A 23,005-nucleotide genomic window follows, 5' to 3' on the forward strand; every position below is an offset into this window, starting at 1 on the left:
CACATTATATATTTAGTTGCTAGCAGATTAATGCATTTTTAAACAGCTAGTCGGTTCTTTAGTGACCGCACAATGTTGTTCCTTATTTGCCTTTTGATTTTAGATGCAACACATTAAATTAAAGTAGAAAGTTTGAGAGAGGGAAGTAATTTTATTTTATTCTTTCTCACTTTCGATGATAAAGTTCGGAAAGTAGCTGCCTTCTCGAATTACTGAAGGCTGTTAAGTGATTGGGGTAAAATATAACGGAAAATGCTAGGGACCCCAAATATTTATCCCAAAAATTTTTCCCAAATGACGTGGCAAAATCTCATTGGTTGCATTCATTCCCATAATAATGAGGCTCCCCTTCAGATTCATCAATCACCCAATCAAATTTCGCCACTTGTTAGCCACGTCATTTGGTAACAAATTTTGGGGAAAAAATTTGGGGTCTCTAGCATTGCCCATAACGGAAAATGCTAGGGACCCCAAATATTTATCAAATAAATATTTGATAAAAATTACAAATATAACAGTAACTTATCTTGGAATCAAATAAAAATTACTCCCCGTGTCCCCGACATTTCTTTACCATCTCATTTCTGAATATTTCGTTTAATTCTTTACATTTCAAAACTTATCGAACACATTCAATAGGTTCCGTCATTTTCCCATTTTTTCCCCTCATTTTTACACTTTTACATATATTTCTTAAGCTCCGTGCTCAAATCATATGTAAACAAATAGATGGGACAAGAGAGTAATTAATTTTTTCGCAAAATAGTTTTATAGTCTTCCAGTTAATTTCTTATAAAACTTTCACCAGTTAAACTCTCATTTGACTAAAAATCTTTGATTTGTACAAAAAATTTCGATAAATTCTATATAAATCTTGAATCGGTTGGTCTACCGATTAGTTTCAAATCCTGATTTCTACAACCATACATTAAAATCTTAAACCATACTTCCTCCTGTCCCCTTTTGCACATCTTTTTTGAGAAAAAAAATTTGTATCAAAATACTTGTCTATTACTCTTTTCAAAATAACTTTTTCAAATCTCATTTTGAATTATACTCTTAAAAATAATTTTTAATATTTGACTAACATACATATACGTATAATATATAAATAAATTTAAATGATCGTATTTATTAGGAATAAGCAAGAAATCAAGACATTTAATTGACATTTCTCTCTTTTTATTTTTTTTCTCATATTTATTTGAATAAAGATTAAGTATAAATTGGAGCATTGAAATTTTCATCTTTTCAATATCTTAACTAACTAATAATCATGTATTCCAATTCTAAAAAAAATATATATTATATTATATTTTAAAAAGTAATTTAAAAATCCGGTTGTAGATGTTGAAGGAGAACGAAGTAGATCCTTTAATAACCAGTGACAGGACATCAATATAACTAGAAAGTTTAGTACGATTCACTTTACTACTTGAGCAAAACTTAAAACTTAGGACATCAATATAAGTAGAAACTTAAGTCTGGCATGCCCAATCTGGCATGCTCGTGCCACTGTGACATGAACCATACTTAAGAGGGTAGATCTATGCATCAGATGTCATTGCCCGTAAACCCGTCGGGATGACAGTTTTACCGATCCGTTTTAATCCGATTGGATCTATCTGAATCTATTTTTTTTATTTCGATCTTGTTTTTACACCGAAAAAATTTGGATCTGGGTCTCAGGTGTTCCGAACCGAGACCCGACCCGAAACCCGAAACTCGATTTAAACCCAATAAAACCCTCAAACAAAATATTATATATACATGTGTGTGTTATATGTTAAATGTAAAGTATATAATTGAAATATTATGAATTATTATGTATGAATATTAAAATTTTATTTAATTTTATATGCGCAATATACAAAATTTATATTCATTTTCATCAATATTTTATTTTTCTCAATTATTGTGCATTTAAAAATATCTAAATATAATAAAAATAATTAAATATAAATGATAAGTTGAATGATTGTATACAAATATGTTAACATGTTTCACGTGTTTATTGTACTTAATGAAACCTGTAAAACCCCTTTTTATATTTCTAAATTTAAAAAAAAAAAATAAAGCATCACATTTTTCATAGATATATAATTCTTATTTAATATATTTTTTAAGTAAGCAAATTAGATACGAACCCGAACCGAAATCCGAAAAAACCCAACGGATCGGATTTGGATTTTCATTTTCCAGACTCGGACCCGAACCGAATCAAAATATAATGAATTGGGTCTGGATCTCAAGAAACCCGACCCGTTGCCATCCCTACCTTGGATATATGTCCATGCATGTTTACTTTAAAGAAACAAATCGACTTCTTATTTCCTGTTAAGTATATCATGCATATAAAAAAATTTAGGCTGAGGAAGCTTTAACAAGATATATTTACAAGTTAGGAGTATATTTGGCCGAATTTATGATTTATACATAACTCATGTGATTATTTTGGAATTTAAAATGTCTGTTTGAGTAATTTGACTTATTAATAACTTTTAAGTTATTAAAATATAATAACAAAAATGAAAGCGATTTGTTATGATTATTTTTTATCAAAAAAAATTATAAAAATTAATTAACTGAAAAAAGTATCTCAAACTAACTTCTATGGCTGTAAGTCAGTTCCCGACTTATATATAATTTTAAACTGACTTCTCGTTTATTACACGATTGACATTTTTCAGCTGAAAGTCGGAAATGACCTAAAATCGTGATTTTATGTCCTCACAAAAAAACTCTAGGTTGCATTTTTAAATTAACTAGCTAGCATGCATATTGTCATACGGGACTCGGGAGCTGGTTGGAGCGATTAATATAGGAGAGCCGGACCTAAACTGTAATAGCACACGAGCTAACTTGACAAGAGCTGATGAAAGCACCTAAACAAGAGATCCAAGTAGAGAGTGACGTGGGTAAAGCAGTTACACACATACACACACTCGAAGAACCATCCCAGTCCATATAAAATTGTAGCAAAGTTGGTGAAGTGTTAATTTATCTCTGTTGTAATAACTAGCTAGTTTGAGGGGGAGTTGGGGAGTGGAGAGATGAGCTGTGCCTGCGAGGGACGTAGCTGGAATTTACAACACAACTACACCACCATCATCTCATAATTCACGTGCTTAGTACTTCCTCATTTGCTCCCAGACTTTCCTTATTTATTCAAAGTGACTAGATTCTGATATATATGGCCAGACAGCCACTTCTTTACTTTATTTCAAACATATGCATGCATATACAAGGCAAACAGTTTTGGTAATGTGTGTGTGTGTGATGATACCACAAAAGGAAATGTCTGAGGTTCCTTGGTAGCTTCATCTTCACACATGCATGCACACATGCTTTCACTCAACCTGAATCTATACTTGCATGTATGTATTAATTAGTAGACCCTCCATCTCAAAATCTTAAAATATACTCCCTCCGTCGTCCGAGTAAACTTTGACTAGGATTTACGTATATAAATTAATTGGAAAAAATTATGAAAAATATATTACTAGAATGTGCATCTATTCTATTTTAAAATGTATTTTTTTCAATTTTCAAGATCATATAAGAATAATTACTAATTATCACTCAAAGTTTGGTCAATTTGACCATAAAAAGTCAAACAAGACAGATAAATTGGGCAGAGGGAGTAATTAGTAGATGACGGACTAAAAAACCGAGATATACATTTACGATATATGCTCTCATATCATGTTAAGTAATACGTTTACGACATATGCTCTCATATCATGTTAAGTAATACGTTTACGACATATGCTCTCATATCATGTTAAGTAATTGGTCTATATCTAAAATCTCCAAAATTTAGAAAAATATATAACAAGATCTTATATAATTCAGCCGTACATGAGTCCATGATTAAAGTTAGGGTAGAAATTATATATGCCTAGTTGCTCACAAAGCAGGTTTTTGCATTCTGTGCAGCACTTTGTTGTTCTCTTTAAATTATGATTCCTCACCAAGTATGCTATAAAAGATGGAGATTCGTACTTGACAGAAGAAGAAAAAAAGTAGCAACAACGATTAGTGTATTAAAAATGCAATGAATATATTCTTCACAATGTATTAGGGTGGCCCCTCTTGCTGCACCTCAGGACTCGAAATTTTGGAATCATATATGTATAAAATCCTGAAATATAGAGCACTAGTACATGAATCAGGGTTGAGGGCTCTGTGAAGTAAAGGGAATACATATGAATCATGGTTAAGGGTTCGATGGAGTGAACTGAGCGTTGGGTGTTGGCTACACGTTAATGTTCCGCCCGATCTGAAAGATGGTCGTCAATATCACTTTATTAACGTTATATCATGTAGCATTTTCAATTATATTCAAACGCCGCTTCATGTGTAGTGTTTATTGGCATTAAAAAAACAGAAAGCAACTTTGTGTAGCGTTTTTGTTGGAGTTAAAAGAATAAAACGTTACATATTATGCTCGGTTAAAAAAACTGATCGAACGCTATATCGTGTAGCTTTTTGTTAGGATTAAAAGAACAAACAGTACAAGGTTAGCATACTTTTTTTTTTTCAAAATTGAAAACGCTAGCTAGATTATCCGCCTATAAATGATATTTAAAGTCACTTTTTTCAATCATGTTATTTGGGGCATTACCTCTGCCTTTTGCAACATTCTGAATTCCCAAGCGAACTATGATGTGTGTTTGATTAATCCTTTCTTCAGAAATAAAGACTTATTTTTGTGAAAAATGAAATTAATATGTATTTTGTCTTGAAAAACTTAATTAATTTTATCAAATAAAGAATATGAACTATTTTCTTAATATTTATTTCTAAAAAAAGTATAAAAATAAATACTTTATTAATAATAAACCCTTATTTTCATAAGAATTATTGCGTCTCATTATATTTCAAACTATTTTTAATAAATCGGCAAATGGGATGTATAACAAATCGGAACGACTTGAGATAAGTATTGTATATGTTCTTTACTTATAACTGTAGTATATAACTTGGTTAAATCAACTCATTCTAGAAAAATTTAACAATCTATGCAAGTGTTGAAATTCAAAATCCTATCCTTGTAAGTTGTAATGCCAATTCTTGGACGATTGCTCGTTTATCAAATTTTATTCACAAGTTGCGGCCTGGTTTTTAAACTGAAGAAGGTTTATTATCGATGGGACGCCGTTGATTCGTTGTAATAATATAATAATGAGTTTAGTCCAAGGTCGATGTTTGTTGGCAGAGGTATTGAAGTCCATTTCAGCGATTCAAGTATAGAGCCTACCACATAAATGTTAGTACCAGCTGTCTTTTCACGATATAGGAGCCGTTTGAGTAATTTTAAAAGAAGTGATTTCTTACTTAAACTTGGGAAGTAGAATAGAAATGAGAAGTAAATAAGTGAATAAAATGTTTGGAAAAGAAGCAGAAGCTGTGAGAGAGAAGGCAGGATTCTCAGCTTCATAAAATTACTTTTGCTTCTTTACACAAATAGGTCAAGAAAAACAGAAGGCAGAAGCAGCTTCTGCTTAGAGTAAACAAACAGGCCATACATTTCTTTCGAAGAGAAAGTCAAATATATATATAATTAAAAAATAATAAAAACGCATTGTTTATGTTATCATAGTAATTATTACTTATGTATTACATGGATGATGGATCCCATTAAAACATGCAAAGCTGTTGGAAGACGATGCTTACATTGAGTTCCATCCTCATGTGTGCATATATGTGTGTCTGTTTATAGACATAATCTTCATTTTGGTATGTCCAAAAAAGGACATTGTGGAATCAATTTACAATCAATCACAACCATCACCATGTGTATATTTTACTAATACACATGCAATATGTTTAGTATTCATACTAACGAGTGGATTAACCGACCAAATCGAATTTATAAGTTTGTTATCAAGTTCGAGTTTGTATTCGTTTGATTACATTTGATTTGCTTTTTAGATTATATATATCATCCGGCTTTCCGGTTTATTTTTTTCTATGATTCAACAGTAGCATATCGGATTTGAGAGTTAATCACCTATCTCGTAATTTAAAATATCAAATCTCAATTTTTAATTTTCATTTATTTTCAGTTTATTTTTATTTCCGTTATTAGCTTAAATTTTCAGGTTGTTTTCTCTCGCTCATTGATGAGATGTTTGTTTACGCTTGTTGATTGTAATAGGGTCTTGATTTGATGATGAAAGTTTTTATGAAATCACAATTCTGATCGATCTTAGACGATAGCTATATCGAAACATGATGAGGAAGATAACAGTAATTCAACGACAATGTATACTGAGTATTTGTATCTGTATATACATTATCATAAAAAATCATTTAACTTTCTCTTAATGAGAACATGTTTGTTAAATTTTTATATTAATTGTAAAATCCTTGATTAGAATTCACAATACTACATACTAGGTACATCCATATATCAAAGGAAGGGAACAAGTGTAGTTTGTCAAAAGATATGTGAAGTGTAAAAGTTAGGCACTGAAATGGGGAGCAAATGAGAAATGAAGATGCATCATGTATGTGTGGATGAAGAGACAGACACACTTATCGACAGACAGGTCTCAGTTTCACCAACTCATGCATGCACACAGACATATGCAGGGAGATTGATCGATCATGTGATCCTAGCTATATCCCTGAGCTTCAAGAATGCTCCACAGATCCTCGATCACAATATATTTTACTTCTGCCCACTGTACCAATAATAAAAAAAGGATAAGATACTTGCTGCATGCAGCGAGATTTATAGTGGGTCCCCATCCACTAGCTTGCAAAGCCAGTACTTATAAGTATGAATTAAGTCTGAAGATATTCCCTAGGGGAACACTGTGCAGTTGTTTCAATTCTCCAGCAAAGAAATATACCTAGAAACTAGTAATGTACATTATCACTTCCACCTTTCTTTCCCAAATGGCAGTAATTATTTTAACTTATTTTTCCTTCTTTCGGTTTGCACTGTGAGAGCTATTCGGGTATATTTAAAAAAAATGTTTCTTATTTAAATTGAAAAGTTGACAGAGAAATGAAAGTAAATTAAAATTTATAAGTGATGAAACACTACCTGAAAAAAGGTGTTAGACATCGACTAAAATCCGATGTCTGTCTAAAATTCGATCGATGTCTTCATGTTAAAGGTACCCGTGCAAAGACATCGACTTTATCGGTGTTTCTTTGACTTTTTATAAAAACGAGTCAAAAGAAAAGTAAAGACGGGCTTCTTGCTAAAAAAATACTCCCTCTATCCCAGTTAATTCTATACGTTTTTAAATTATTTTTTTTCTGAATAAAAATATAACATTTGAACTTTTATACAAGAAAAAAAAAATCTTAAGAGTAAGTTATAGAACTATACTTTAGAGAAACATTAAAGTTCGTGCCGCGTTCTTGTCCCTGTCCCTGCCCCCGGTATATAGTTAGGCGTTGCCAAACGGGCACTCGAGGACTGCACGTAAGTAATCGGTGGTGCTACTCCCTCCGTCCCAATCAATTCTATACAGTTTCTTTTTTGGGATGTCCCATCATTTCTATACATTCCCAAAATAGCAATTTTTAATAATATAAAACACTACTACACCCACTACATTCTCTCCTATCTCCATTTTATAATAATAAAAACACTATTACACCACTTTACTCACTTTCCATTTAATTTTACTCATTTCTTACATTTTTTCTTGGTCTCTGTGTCCAATCCCAACGTATATAACTCACTGGGACGGAGGGAGTACATTTTTTAAAAAATTTAAAGAAAGAGAGACCACAGTGCTAATAAATACTCTACCACGTACAATTAGTTGATGAAAAAGTTGCACATGTGTTAATAGTAAGAAATAGTGATGGTCGGTTCTCATTCATACACACACTGACCCTCCTCTTTCAATTGCTCAAACAGATCCACCAATATTACAGCCGAATCCAGCAATTTAAATGGACGGGTTATAGGTTGGGGCACAAAGGCTCCCTTGGATAGATATGTTAGCTTAAATCTTCCGTTTCAAATTAGTGATTTGTTTTGATTTTATGTGCACCATGTAATCGAGCAAATACAAATTATATAGTTACAATTTATAATTTATTCAGATATTCGGAATTATAGATTTTTTAAAATAAGACTATAATTTGATAAGAAAAAAGTGTACACTAAATTTAAAATAATTAAATGATTTATTAATATTCTTGATATTAAATCAGGATATTTTAATATTATATTACAATGGACATGTAGGGATTGTTCATTAATAATAATGGAATTATTAAAGTAAGCAGGTATCACATAATTGTAATTAGGTGTCACATTAAGTCATCTCCTTCAAAGGAAAATATGCATAAACAAAATAATAGTGACAAAATATAATGATTTAGATCACATGATAATTAAACATTATTTTATCAATTATTCTCAAACTTTGAGACTCTTTAAAGTTTTTCGGGGATATTATAATTTATATATGAAAACGTTTCTACCAAATCCATATTTTTGAAATATATATCATCAAATTACATGTACGTAGTTGTTGAATTACAATTACAATATATATGTCTGGATATCTACTCCATTCCACCACTAATTTACCAATTTATTTATATTATAAGCTTAAAAGTGTATTGAAAATGATTGTTTTATTCTAATTTGATAAAAACATGAATATTAGTATATATTTTTTTCCTTAATACACTTCTAAATTAACTTATAACTATTTGATATTATATTAACATACATAATGTAATGTAAAGACATTTAAATGCCTAATATGAGAATTTGAATTTTAAATTATCAAACTAAATATTCATTAACATACATGGGACATATATTTCAAAAATATATTCAAAACATAATATTACCTTGATTTCAAACTTTTTTGTTTTGTAACGTAATAATTTGAAGTCACGTACGTTGTTCTGTTCTGGTCAGCTCCGTCTCAAATTTAGATAGACACAAACTGTAGTTACAAAATTTAACTGAATATAGCAAAAGATATCATCATATGAATCAGCTAAGGCGGTGATATATAATTGATTTGGTGTGTCCTTTCGATTTATAGACAGCCGTAGTTGTGCTTTATTTTCTAGATTTATACGTTACAATGCATAAATGCAGGGGTGATACGTGGTCGTTTGTTGTAAAGAAAAATAAATTATTATAGTGCTAATCAAAAATATAATTCAATAAAATTTGAATTATTTTGTTGTAAAATATGGTTTTATAACGATTTTTCTTAAGTTTTTTTTTAATAAAAAATTAAACTTCAAATTTTAATTCAGAGAAAAAGAAATTTAAAATATAATATTAAAATATATTTTATATGAGTGTCAAAATACGTGTCAAAATGTAACGTAAACTGATAAGGCACAAGGGGCATGTACCTTTCTTAACAAGTTCTATAATTTTTATGATAATTCTATCATGACAAATGCCTGTTATGTTATTTGTCTAAAATAAAGTGTACATGTTGAAATTTCAAAACTAAATTTTGTCAATTACACTACATTGTTTTGTTCAAATTCTTGGTATAATCACTACAAAATAGCCATGCTAAGGCATGTTTTCCACTTTCCAATTTGAATGTCAAGACTCTCTTATCATACTGCAAATAATAACTTTGGTAACTGTAAATGAGTGTTTGGACCATGAGAAGTGCTCCCACAGACTGCTGGAAACTGTACAATAACAACTCCTAGGACCCAAAACTCATTTAATTACAGGACACAACTAATCAAATTACTAACACAAGTATGCAATTCCTAAATACTCCCGTTATTAAATATTTCTTTGAAGTGACTATGCATATAGTAGTATGATACACGTATATAACACCGCACATCTTTATCTGTGTGTAATAACTAGACCAAAGAGGTGCGTGTCGGAGTCAAAGAAGAAACTCAAGACTCTTGTAATTAATCTTTATTGTCGGAAATTGAATTGAATTCTAACATAAAATCAATCTCTCTCATCTCTCTCCAAACATTTTTGACGTCTCCTTATTTGAACCACACAAAGTCATCAGTTTCATACGCTGCTTTTTCTAAAGAAACGCCTCCATGCAAAGTAATTCGAAATTCAAAACACCGTGACAATAAATAAATAAATAAATAAAGAACGGCGTATGCTAAATGATATACCAGCTTATTTTGACTAGGAGAGCTTTTGTATATGCAGAGGGATCCACCATAATCAATTAATGTAATAGTTAATCAAAATGAGCTAAATATATATAATTTAGTGCTTAATGTGTATCGTAAAAAATCCGATAAATAAATAATAGTGTGTTATAAAAAGTAGACAAAAGAGATAGGAATAAAATAAATAAACAACCCACCTCCATCTCCACCTCCTATTTATAAGCTAGAAGCTATCTTAGTTCTGTTACGCTTGAGGAGTCAATCTACATCTCTCTATCTTCATTTACACACATATTGAGTGCTCTTCATTAGAGTATCTCCCACCACTCCTTTAGACTCATCAAAAATATCTCAATCTTCTCAAAACCTCTTCATTTCTTACCAGATATGTGTAATCCAAACAAAACCCGCGCAATCACTGTCAGCGATCGCTACTATCTCAATCTCTTAGCCTCTAAACCCTTCGAGCCAACCCCCAAAGACGAAACCCCGTCGCATATATTCTCCGAGGCGAAAGCGTTGATCAAGCTTTCGTTTCCTATAGCCCTCACCGCGCTGATACTCTATGCTCGCTCGATAATATCCATGATCTTTCTGGGCCATCTTGGTGACACTGAGCTGGCCGCGGGCTCGCTGGCTATGGCGTTCGCGAATATTACGGGCTATTCGGTGCTCTCGGGCTTGGCGCTCGGCATGGAGCCGATATGTACCCAGGCTTTCGGGGCTCAGCGGCCGAAATTATTGTCATTGACGTTACAGCGAACGGTTTTATTTCTGATGGTTTTTTCAATACCGATAACATATTTGTGGATCAATATTTCACATGTGCTGATATTTCTGCACCAAGAGCCGAATATCACGGCCTTGGCGCGGACTTATCTGATTTTCGCGATTCCGGATTTGGTGACCAACTCGTTTATTCATCCGATTCGGATTTACCTTCGGGCTCAAGGCATCACGCACCCGCTCACGCTGGCTTCATTAGTGGGAACAGTTTTACATTTGCCCATAAATATTTTGCTCGTGTCACACTTCCGGCTCGGCGTGGCTGGCGTGGCGGCTGCATCAGCCGCGTCCAACTTGGTGGTTCTCGTGACAGTGGTTTGTTACGTGTGGGCCTCGGGTATCCACGTGCCAACTTGGGCTGCCCCGACCCGGGAATGTCTAACCGGGTGGATGCCACTCATCCGACTAGCCGCGCCTAGTTGTGTGTCTGTTTGTCTCGAGTGGTGGTGGTATGAGATTATGATTGTTTTGTGTGGCCTTCTTGTGGACCCCAAGGCCACCGTGGCATCGATGGGGGTTTTGATCCAAACGACGTCGTTGATTTATGTTTTTCCTTCGTCGCTCAGCTTCGCGGTCTCGACTCGGGTCGGTAACGAGCTCGGGGCGAACCGGCCGGATAAGGCTCGGGTTTCGGCTTTGGTTTCGATTTTTTTGGCAGGCTTGATGGGCTTCTGTGCTATGTCATTTGCTGTACTAGTGAGAGATGTATGGGCTCATATGTTCACTAGTGATGTTAATATTTTACATTTGACATCCACTGTTTTACCGATTCTTGGCTTGTGTGAGCTCGGAAACTGTCCGCAAACCATCGGTTGCGGAGTGGTGCGGGGCACGGCCCGTCCATCCACCGCGGCTAATGTCAATCTCGGGGCGTTTTATCTCGTGGGCATGCCCGTCGCAATTGGGCTCGGGTTCTGGTTCGAGTTGGGTTTCTCGGGGCTCTGGCTAGGCATGCTTGCGGCCCAATTTTGTTGTGCTGGGCTAATGTTGTGTGTTGTGGGGTCCACGGACTGGGAGGACCAAGCTAGTAAAGCACAAGCTCTAACATGTCCCCAAAGCAAAGAGACAAAGCTGCCTAGTGGAGAGGGGAAGGAGACAGTGATATGCATAACTGTGACTTGAACAAAAACAGGGAACTAGTAGTAGATCAGTTTAGGTTCCGAGATGTAATTTTTGAAATGGTGATTTTTCTCTATTTTTTATCCAACTTTTTCATGTCAAATAAATAACTTTTTTGCTAGAAATGCGGAATTTTGTTCCAATTTCTGTCTGCAAATAGCTTAAAATGCCAATCACCTCTCTGTGGTTGGGAGCAAAACTAACAGTTCCTTATCAAACAACTTGAAACATCAATGCATTCGTATCACCATGTAAGACTAAGGTACACAAAGTACCTCAGATTTGTAGATTTGTGTCTACAATGTTACAAGGATCTTATACATGAACCAACTTATCAACTTGATTTCTACCTTTACCAAATTGTTATCAACACAAAGGCCCTCTTCATGCATGATGTGGGATTCAATAAATTACGGCTATTACAGCAAGTCACGAGCCTAATCCTAAAGAGTAACATGGGTGACCAAGTCACTTGGGTTACAAATACAACATGTTGTTTGATTTATGTCCTCATGATATGGATATAGAAACAGTGGCTTGCCATGAGCTGGGTTACATTTACGAAAAATACAAATGGTGAATAAATGAAATTTACAATATATTTGCTTGGAAATTAATAAGGATAAGTTTTTATTAAAAGGCGGGGGAAAAAAAAATCTTTTAAATTTCGAAGAAACAATGTTGGCACCAGGGAAGTAGTGTGAACTGTAGCTGATAGAGGAGTTTTTGTATACATTTGCAGTCATATCAGTCATCAATTACAATTATTGTTTATCGGTTGTTTTTTATGATGTACTGTCTGTGGTCATGTCAAAACTTGCTGCTCCGGAAAACCTGTTATTCTGTCAATTTTCTAAGATCAGAGTAAGAGTAAACTTAGACAAGTGACCTCAACCATCTTATACAAGGAACTCTGAACACATGCTTAATTTAACATGTTAGCGGGTGTTAGGCGGGGTTTTCGAGCCCGGCTTCCAGAATTATAAGTTATAATTACTTATTTATATCACTTGTATAAAAAATAAAGAAGAACTTATATAAAGTTAAAAATACTAACTTTTGCTTCATAACTTTTCTTTTTTCCTCGACACTTTAATCACTTATAAGTCTTAATTTGTTTCTAACTTCTACTTCACTTTTTTTACTTTAAACAAGAAGCACTTATTTTAAACTCATTCAAACGGTCCAAATAAGTTTTAAATCATTAGTATATACATATATATTTGTTATTTTTCTAATGACTTTCTCCAAATATAAAATTAACTCATAAAAATTGTTTAGTGGTGAGATAGTATATCATAGGCAACATAAAGGAGTATTTTAAATTATCTTTGTTTTAGTAAAGAAAATATATTATAATATTATATATATAATTTGTACAACTAATATTCAGAAGACAAAGACAGCAGAAAGTATTAATACAGATAATGACATAATCCTCTTAGAACTTTATATGAGTACTATTTTACATAATATATTACCCTTTTTTCATTTTAAAAAGAAGACAACATAATTTTAGTCCATGATTAGAAGATAACATTTGGTTCTCAACCCCAAACAAAGCCGAACTAATACTGTGTGTGATGTCCCTTATTCTCACTCCCTTTTTCATGAATTTGAGCCATCCTCTTTGTCATGCAGCCATCTAACAACCCCATCATCACCCCAAACCACCTCCATCTTTCCTGTCCTCCTCTCCTCTCTACCTAGCCTAGCTGGACCTAAGACTTCACTTTAGCAGTGTCTAAAATTATTTAATATTTGACAATTTCAAATACTTTGCGCCCGTTTGTTTAAGAGAAGTAGAAGCTGCTTCTACCTTATGCTTTTTCCTGACCCTTTGTATAAATAAGTAGAAGCACTTTTAAAAATTTGAGAATGCTAGTTTTTTCTTAAAGTTTCTACTTCTTTTCCAAATACTTTTATTAACTTATTTACTCCTCACTCTTAATCTACTTTTTTACTTTAAACAAGAAGTCACTTCTTTAACCGGCCCAAATCGGCCTCTCTATATAACAAGGTAAAGGACTGCTCTAACTTGCTATTTACCCTCTAGCTTACATGATTATATACCCTCTTGCTGCAGACTGCATAGGCTCTCATCACCTCATGCTTATGCATGTGTGTGATACAATGATTCTCCTATTTAGGTAGCTAGCTAGTTGGCCTATAAAAAAGGAAAGTAAATCCAGATGAGGATTAAGGATTAAGGATTAATGCATATATATAGCCATATAATTAGCTTTTGTCCACCTTACAACCAACATGGCAACAACAGGCAACACCACGAGCTAACTCTAAATGCACCACTCCCAATGTTTCCTAGCTAGCTTCCCATTAGAAGTGGCATTAACGAGCACTTGATCAGATGGTATCACCCTCGTTTCGCTCATGAAAGGTCGAATCCAATTATCTTTTTAACTTCTCATTATAAGTGGTAGCTCAGCCCAGACAAATGACATCTTGATCAGGTAGCATCATCCTCGTTTCGCTCATCAGAGGTCGAATTCAATTATCTTTCTCGCTTCTCATCACAAGTGGTAGCTCAGCCCAAGACAAATGACATCTTGATCAGATAATATTATATTTGTTTTTCTGATCAAAGGTCTCGAGTTCCAAAGACAAGACTGCGTGACTGTGTTTAATTATATATAAAAAACGAGTAGCCAGGGCTTTCGACTTGCTGGTGTAACTGATATTTCACACAATGATTAAAAAAAACCCCATAAATAATAATACAATCGCTGTCTGTGTGCAAGTTTACTGTATTTTTTCTCCAAATAAGTTTGACATGTTCCTTAAAGAGGATATACATTTTCCTGCACACATGATTGTGTGTGGCATCTTCATTTCACTACCATGTTAGGACTCACTCCTCCATCATCTTCTTTCCCTTTTGGGCGCACACTGGATGCCCCACTGCTATAGTTCCTCCTTCGACTTCTTATACCATACGTTCAACTTATTAACATGCATGCAAACACAAACACACCCTGTTTCTTTTGTTTGCTCATAAATTTAAACCACTTGTGTTTGTTGCTTCGTAAACTCGTTCTATCGTTGGAACCCGGATTAGAAAACAGCCGGAACTAATGATAGATCATGTGGCAGTGACAATTTCGGGTAACAGTTCATGTTCGTGTCAGCAATCGGGTCGATTTCGAGTCAAGCTAAAATCACTTAAAATTGAATAAAACTGAAAATTGAAGTTTTTAGAAATGAAATTCTAATTTCGGATCGTCTCGGGTCAATTGGGGTTTCAGGTCACTTTCGGATATTGTCTCAGTAATCGGGTTACGGATTGGGTCGGGTTCAGATCAGATCTGATATTGCCACCTTTAGATAGATATTATTATTCTTTTTAGTACCAGCTAAGGTTTTTTAGAAGATTTAAGAAAAAAATCTTTTAAATTTTAGAGTTTAATCGGGATCCGGGACTGGAGTCTTGGCTAGCCCGGTCTGGGTTCCGCCCACCCGGGTCCTGCTACTACTGGTGTTGATGCCAAACACAAACAGTATGGCTGTATGGGCACAATTTGTCTCCTTGCCCTCGCTATGAATCTCTCAACATCGGTTGTTGGTTAAAAAAATATTGTCTAGAGCCACTATGACTACTACTGTTAGATGCGATATATAAATCCTTAATAATTGAATAGGTTTCTCAGACCAACTTATTTTGCATTAGGACAAATAACATAGTGGATTGTTGAGGAAAGAAGATAAAGTTACAGTGGGCCAAAGTTGAGGATTTAAATTGATTTTATTACTATGATAATTTAAAATGTAATTGTAACATGGAGAAGAGCATTGGTTTTTGATGGAGTCTGATTGAATTGAGCCCAATATTAAGATGTAGATGATCCATATCTTATGTGTTGGACGTCCAATAGAATGAAGTAACATTTGGGCCTGGGCCAAGTGCTGCAAACGTAATATCAATCAAAAGAAATAGGCTACTTGCGCATTGTTTGTTATGATCTCACTTCTCAGTCTTGTTTACCGCCCATTTCACAACCACTTTGCATGTCAAATTATCAATCAGTTAAACTGCGTTCTCAGCCTCTCACAATTTTTTTTTTTACCAACACAATATTTGAATGCGGGTTATGACAAAAAAAATACTCCCTCCGTTTCAAATTAGATGTCCACTTTGAAAGAATCACACAGTTTAAGAAAAGTTGATGTTCACATATTAATTGTACTAGCCTTTAACCCGTGCAAAGCACGAGCGGGTATATAATTCGTAAATTATTAATTATAATTTAAATTTAACACCATTTTATTAGTATTTTAGTATTAATGAATTGGATTTTAATTAAACTATATTAACCAACTTAGAAATTTAGCTTTCACAATTTATTATCTATCTATAAATATTTTTCTGATATTAATATGTGACAGTTTATTATTCAATTAATTTTAAATTAAAATTTTCATATTTCATATATCTTCATATGTTATGTAATGGTTCGTATTTGTAATGAAATATAACATGTTAGAGTTAAATTTCGAGTAGAATACGTTATAATTAAAAAGTAGCGTTTCCAATTATTTATATGTATTTTAGACAAAAGATACTCAAAATTGTATATTTATAAGTAGTTATACATTTATTTATAAATATTTTTTAATATTAATATATGTTATTAACAATAGTTTCACCTTTTTTCAACTAATTATAAATTATATTTAAAAGATATTAATATACATCAGGAGTGTTTTTAGTATATGAAACTGTTTAATAGATATCTACATGTTGCAGACTTTTAGTTTTACAGGAGTGTACCAAACCAAAATTTTGTACGACTACAAATTATACCCATGTTGGCTTTTTATAGTATAGTATAGATTAAATGAGCATAATATGTGGTGTGTGATTGATCTAGGAAATATAAATAAGAGATATGTGGAGTAGAATTGACTTTGAAAATATAATTTTGCATTGAAAGTTGAAGTGGACAAGTAATTTGAAATAAAAAAAATTCTTTAAAGTGAACATGTAAATTGAAACGGAAGCAGTATTTGTATGCGGGTGTTTAAGACTTTTAAAAAGAAATTATTGCGGGAAGTGGTTGTGATGGAGGATTTGCGAGGATCAAATCCCCACAAGAAATAATAGCTAGGTCTACTTATGTGGTATCTTGAACGTTAAAAGATAATTCTACTCCCACTGTTTTGAAATATAGGTCGTTTGACTTTTTTTCACGCATTTTAAGTATTTTGACCGCATGCTTAAAATTATTATTTTTGAAATTTTCTTTTTTTAAATAATAATATCAATCATATATTTGTATTCACGAAAAGAAAATTTCAGAAATAATAATATTCAGTATGCGGTCAAAGGACTTAAAAATGGGTGTAAAAAAGTCAAACGACTCATATTTCAAAACAGAGAGAGTATTTGTTAACAGACGGGAATTAAATTGTTTACATGTTAATCTCCAACTCGGTTCGTTTAGCATATGATCAGCTCGAGTTCGACTCGAACTCGTCTAACTCAGCTTGACTCGAATAAAATTTGTGTTTCAAATTTTAAAATGTTAATGAAATGTTATATATGACACAAGAAAAGAACAAGTATATATTTTAGTTATTAGTTGATTGCAAGTTTATGATTATTATGATAGTTAGATACTGATAAACAAGTATATTATTTAGTTATTAGTTTATTGCAAATGTATGATTATACGATAGTTAGATAGTGATTTGATTTGTAAAGATATAGATTATATTTTATAAATTTGGTTGAATAATAATTAAGTGAGAATTGTTTATGTATTTGATTGTTAAGATAATGTTATATTGATATAGATATAAGTTTACGGGGATTGGTTACGTAAAAATTATATACGATTTTTTGTGAGCAACTTGATTCAGTTAGAATTCGACTTGAGTTCATCTCGACTCAAATTGTTCATGAATGAATTCGAGTTCGACACGTTTATTAACATGATTTTTTATTAAATCAGAATTCCCAGATCGGCTAGACTCATTTCAGAAAACTGTTAAACTCGACTCAATTCCGGTAAAATTCGACTCAATTCTATACAGACTTAACTGTAACTATAACTATAGAACTGAAAGAGAATAGCTCAAATAATATTTTCTTCCAAACTCTTAAATTTTTAATTACAAGCTTAATTGAAAAAGCAGTGAGAGGATTGATTATGTTTACATATAAAGGTTCCGGTTATTTTTAAAATACACATCCAATTAATTCTCCTCAAACTTTTTCAGGTCCCGAACATTTCCTATAACAAAAATTTCATCCTACGCAGAAGCAAAATGTTTCCGTTCTGGTATAACAACACAGTAACATAGAGAATCTTGACAAGATTGGAGAAATAAATCATAAAAGTAAATGTAAGAGAAAAAAAACAAAAACAACAAAGAATGTTACTCCCTCTGTCCCATTTAATTGTATACGTTTCTTTTCAACTGCTCGACACGCATTTCAATGCTCTTATAAGACATAGTTCCGTAACTTATTTTTGAGATTTTCTTTTTTCTGAATAAAAATATAACATCCAAATTTTAATTCAGAAAAAGAAAATTTTAAAAATAAATTACACAACTACACTTTACAGGAGCATTAAAGTCCGTGCCGCGTCCCCGTCCCCCAATGTATACTACTCAGGGGGACGGAGGGAGTAGCATTCACGAGATGGACAGAATGTTAAGGACACGTCGCTCCAGAAAGCAGAAGTGTACGACTAGTGTGGTCTCGTTTTCAATTTTGTTGAGAAAAGAGAAAGGTTGCTACGTACATAAACTCTTCTCATTTCTCATTGGATCTCTCCATTACTGTAATTTTATTGTAATGTTTCGCTTTCTCTTAAAACCACTTTGTTTTTTTTTCAACTTTTTCATACTTTGCTCTGATTCTTCGTAACTTTATTCTGTTCTGTATAGTACACAAAAGAGCATACGAGTGTCTAGAAAATATCTGACATGATCGGAATTATGTTCGTCAAGTATAAATCAAAAATGACGATACATGAATTAATGATTCAATAAATGACGACGAGATTAATGATTTGATAAATGATGACGAGTTGTCAATGTCATTTGTCTATTTTACTTTTAATTTTTATTTTTGGTCAAATCTGAAAACGGAGTATAGTCTTTTTTCTTGAGAAGGAGATAATTCGATAAATAACAATCATGCGGCATCTATAAGAATGATTGACTCAAACAAACATAGAATAGATTAACATGCATGTCTTCATATCCAAAATGAGACAAATAAGCGATATTAAAATTGACGATGGTATATTCGTAGATCTTGTTCTGTGTTCATCATTTTTTTCAAAAAAAACCGTTCGAGCTATCAACTAGTACAAATACAATTCTCGAAAACCAAATTAGAAACCATTCTCGCGGTCATTGTTATAATTATTTAAATCACACGTTTATACTCTACTAATTACTATTCTATACAGTAAAATTATCAATTTATTTAATAATTGAAAAATTTTATTTAAATTTATTGATGGTCAATTATTTTTGATCAATTATAGTGTAAAAAATGCATGACAGTAGTAATTGACAATACAAGGTGTCTGGTGGTATATAGTTATTAGTAATGATAGTGATGATAGTCAACGGCGATAGACCAAAAATCGTGATGGTAGATGACCGTGATATACGTCGCATATATATATGAGAATTTTTATATAAAAAATAATAATTTGTTATATATACATAAATAATTTTTATAGTAAAAACTAATGAATAAAAATTGAGGAATTGATTTCCAGTTTCTAAACTAATTTGAATTCCAAAACTGGTTACAACTCACTTTGTATGTAACCCATTCAATATCACTACTACTATATAACAACACATGCTTTCTGAATATCTTGGCCGCACCTTGTTGTCATCTAGTATTGTGCCATACTCACGAGGTCATGATAGTACAGAATCAGTTTGAAACTACAATAATGTAATCTTGTGAGATCTTCATTTTCTTCCATACATAAAAAATTATTACCAAAATAATATTATTTTAACAACTTTTGAGCAACAGAAACTTTCTCGATCTTTTTGATATATAGCAACTTTTGTATAGTACTTGTCAGCTGTAACAAGAATATTGACCGCAAAAACTCAACTAAGGTTTATAAGAGCAACTCCAATGCAATGCTATACTTGGTTCTATTGCTATATTATAGCATCAAAACTAAAAAAACTCAACTCCAAAGGGGTGTTATATTTGGATGCATCCATGCATAGATGCATCCTTGGTTCTATATTTGAAACCAAGGATGGATCCATCCATGTTGCCACATCATCAATAACTAGAAATTGGAGTGCAAGTTTTATTTTAGCACCAAAGAACACTTTTTGGTGCAAGTTTGAAACTAGTTATAGAACTTAGCATTGGAGTGCAAGTTTTATTTTAGCAACAAAACACACTTTTCGGTGCTATATTATAGCAATAGCAATAGATATATAGCATCTAGCATTGGACTTGCTCTAAGGAGGCTCTTCCCTCCCACTCTTTTGGTTACATCATTCCCATAGATATCTATTTTCTCCAATATCCAAATAATTTCATTTGAAATCTTCAAGTTTTTCAACTTGTTTGAATCATGCACTGTTTCTTTTCTGTGGATTTGTAACTGTCCCTTTAAAACTGCAACTCTTAGTCTCATTAAATTCAGTGAGTTTGAATTTATCTGTTTTTTCACCTTGATTATATGGATAACATCATAAAATTGAGCTGTAGCAGTTTTTTATTTTTAGCGTAAACTCTATCTGGTATTTCAAAACATCCCCCCACACATTTTTTTCTCCTATTCTTTGTCTATACATTCTGTCTGTGTTTCTCATATCTCTTTCAAAGATGGGGAAAGCAACAAGGTGGTTGAAGGGCTTGTTTGGGATGAAAAAAGATAAAGACCCGGCAGAAAACTCGACTTCCGGTGACCGGAAAAACAAGAACGGCCAGAATGTTGGCCACTCGGGCAGAGGCTCAACTGGGCTACTTCACAATCATGCTACTATACCTCCTAATATCACTCCGGCTGAGGTTTCATGGTTGAAGTCTAATTTCTTTAATGACTCAGATAGTGAGCAAACTAAGCATGCAATTGCGGTGGCTGCTGCAACAGCTGCCGCAGCAGATGCTGCTGTAGCTGCTGCACAGGCGGCAGCGGAAGTCGTTCGCCTGACTAGCCGGGCCAACATGCTGGGTGGTGGCCGGGAGAGGACCGCTGCAATCAAGATTCAAAGTCTTTTCCGGGGATATTTGGTAATGTATTATTGCAGCAGATTTGATACATATATTTGAAACTATATTACCTTTTTTGTTTTGTTTTATATAGTTTTCAAGATTTTATATTTATCGAAATTGAAATGTTAACAGTCAAGAAAAGCACTCAGGGCATTGAGAGGACTGGTGAAGCTACAAGCACTTGTGAGAGGTTTTCTTGTACGAAAACAAGCAACAGCAACGCTTCATAGCATGCAAGCTTTAATAAGAGCACAAGCTACTGTCCGTGCCCAAAGAGGTAGTGCATTTATCAGGAAGGATAGTGAAAGATTTCAATCCCTTTTTAGAGCTCGAAAATCCATAGTAAGTCTCAATTTCATAGTCGTGTGTTGTGGTATAGTATATAGTTTGTTGCAAGTAATTTAGTAGAACTGTTTCTTTATTTGAAGGAGAAATGTGATGAAACAAGGAGTGAACACGCAACATCAGTTCACAGCAGGAGACTTTCAGGAACATTTGATAACACAATTGATGAAAGTCCGAAAATTGTAGAGGTAGACACAGGAAGGCCTAAATCAAGATCCAGAAGAAGCAACACATGGGTTTCAGATTGCATCGATGACCCGCATAGCCAAACACTCTCCTCACCACTCCCATGTCGGGTTCCATCACGTATATGGATACCCGATTGCCGGAATTGTCAAGAATCTGACTGGGGACTCACGGGTGATGAATGTCGGTTCTCGACAGCCCAAAGCACTCCTAGGTTTGCTAATTCAGCAGGGTCCAACGCACCGCTTACACCGTCTAAGAGTGTCTTTTTAGATGGTTTCTTTAGGCAATGTACTAATTCTCCGAGTTATATGGCAAGTACACAGTCATTTAAGGCCAAATCGAGGTCTCAAAGTGCTCCAAAACAGAGGCCAGAGGCAGGGCAAGGGTCAAGAAAGAAGCTTTCACTTCATGACATGATGGAGTCGAGAAGTAGTTTAAGCGGGGTTAAAATGCAAAGATCATGTTCTCAAGTCCAGGATGTGGTTACTTTTAAGAATGCTATTATGGGCAAGTTGGATAAGTCTGCAGACTTATCCAAGTTTTAAGAGAAGTACTTTTAAGGATGTGATTACCAAGTTTCTTAAGGCATGAAGCAGGAGTAGGATTGTGTTTGTGTTTTCTTCTGGGGTATGTAACAAAAAATGGGACTAGATTGTGATAGATGAGAGTTGGATCGTGTGTAAAAAGCTATAGCCAGGATGTGATTTAGGATGTGGCAGAATTGGTAGCCTAGATGTCTTGCGAATTATGTAAAAGTTGTGAAATTATTTTACTGCTAAATCAAATAGGATACAATATAGTGTCATTTGGTAATTTCGATTATTAGTTTGATCTTAAGGGTAGGTCTTTGCTAATCATTATTATTTCATTTTGTTTTAACTACTTCCCGGACACATTTATTTCATTTTGTTTTAACACTGGAAGTAGATTACAATAGTAAAAATTTAAAGTAGATTACAATAGTAAAAATTTAAGACAAACTATATTTTCGTACTTCCTGTCTCAAATTAAGGATCATCTTTAAGAATCATAATGTATGCACTAAATCTATTGTCCCCTTCTTTATGTATCATCATATTAATTGGTCAGGTGGGTTGGCACACTATTAAATAATTTACACTTAGTCTGCTCTATCAAACCTAGAGAGTTTGTACTGTCTATTTATATATCCGTTCTATCTATTCAAAAAAATACCATACTCAACAACTT

At 33.4% G+C, this 23,005-nt stretch overlaps 2 protein-coding genes across 3 annotated transcripts; both read left to right on the plus strand.

Annotated features, from left to right (window-relative positions):
• Positions 1-10,345: 10,345 nt before the first annotated feature.
• LOC108197878 (protein DETOXIFICATION 51) lies at positions 10,346-12,167 on the plus strand. The gene has a single exon (XM_017365612.2). It carries the CDS (start codon positions 10,507-10,509, stop codon positions 12,025-12,027), a length of 1,521 nt encoding a protein of 506 aa, XP_017221101.1. The 5' UTR covers positions 10,346-10,506; the 3' UTR covers positions 12,028-12,167.
• Positions 12,168-20,484: 8,317 nt separating this feature from the next.
• On the plus strand, positions 20,485-22,653 carry LOC108197859 (protein IQ-domain 26). 2 transcript variants are annotated; one of them, XM_017365585.2, is made up of 3 exons: positions 20,485-21,280; positions 21,395-21,604; positions 21,694-22,653. In XM_017365585.2, the coding sequence occupies exons 1-3, from the start codon at positions 20,873-20,875 to the stop codon at positions 22,339-22,341; spliced, it is 1,266 nt and encodes a 421-aa protein (XP_017221074.1). In that variant the 5' UTR covers positions 20,485-20,872; the 3' UTR covers positions 22,342-22,653. The 2 variants fall into 2 exon arrangements, with proteins under 2 accessions (XP_017221074.1, XP_017221073.1); XM_017365584.2 differs by having other exon boundaries at positions 20,486-21,280; positions 21,691-22,651.
• The last annotated feature ends 352 nt before the right edge of the window (positions 22,654-23,005 follow it).

This window comes from Daucus carota, chromosome 8, assembly GCF_001625215.2.
Source record: "Daucus carota subsp. sativus chromosome 8, DH1 v3.0, whole genome shotgun sequence".
Lineage (NCBI taxonomy): Eukaryota > Viridiplantae > Streptophyta > Magnoliopsida > Apiales > Apiaceae > Daucus > Daucus carota.

What these genes read in the sequence shown, in the direction of transcription:
- LOC108197878 (XM_017365612.2), top strand. Translation starts at nt 10,507, where the DNA reads ATGTGTAATCCAAACAAAACCCGCGCAATCACTGTCAGCGATCGCTAC.
- LOC108197859 (XM_017365584.2), top strand. Translation starts at nt 20,873, where the DNA reads ATGGGGAAAGCAACAAGGTGGTTGAAGGGCTTGTTTGGGATGAAAAAA. An exon ending in GTCTTTTCCGGGGATATTTG is followed by an intron (nt 21,281 to 21,394) that starts GTAATGTATTAT and finishes AAATGTTAACAG; the next exon opens with TCAAGAAAAGCACTCAGGGC. An exon ending in TTAGAGCTCGAAAATCCATA is followed by an intron (nt 21,605 to 21,690) that starts GTAAGTCTCAAT and finishes CTTTATTTGAAG; the next exon opens with GAGAAATGTGATGAAACAAG.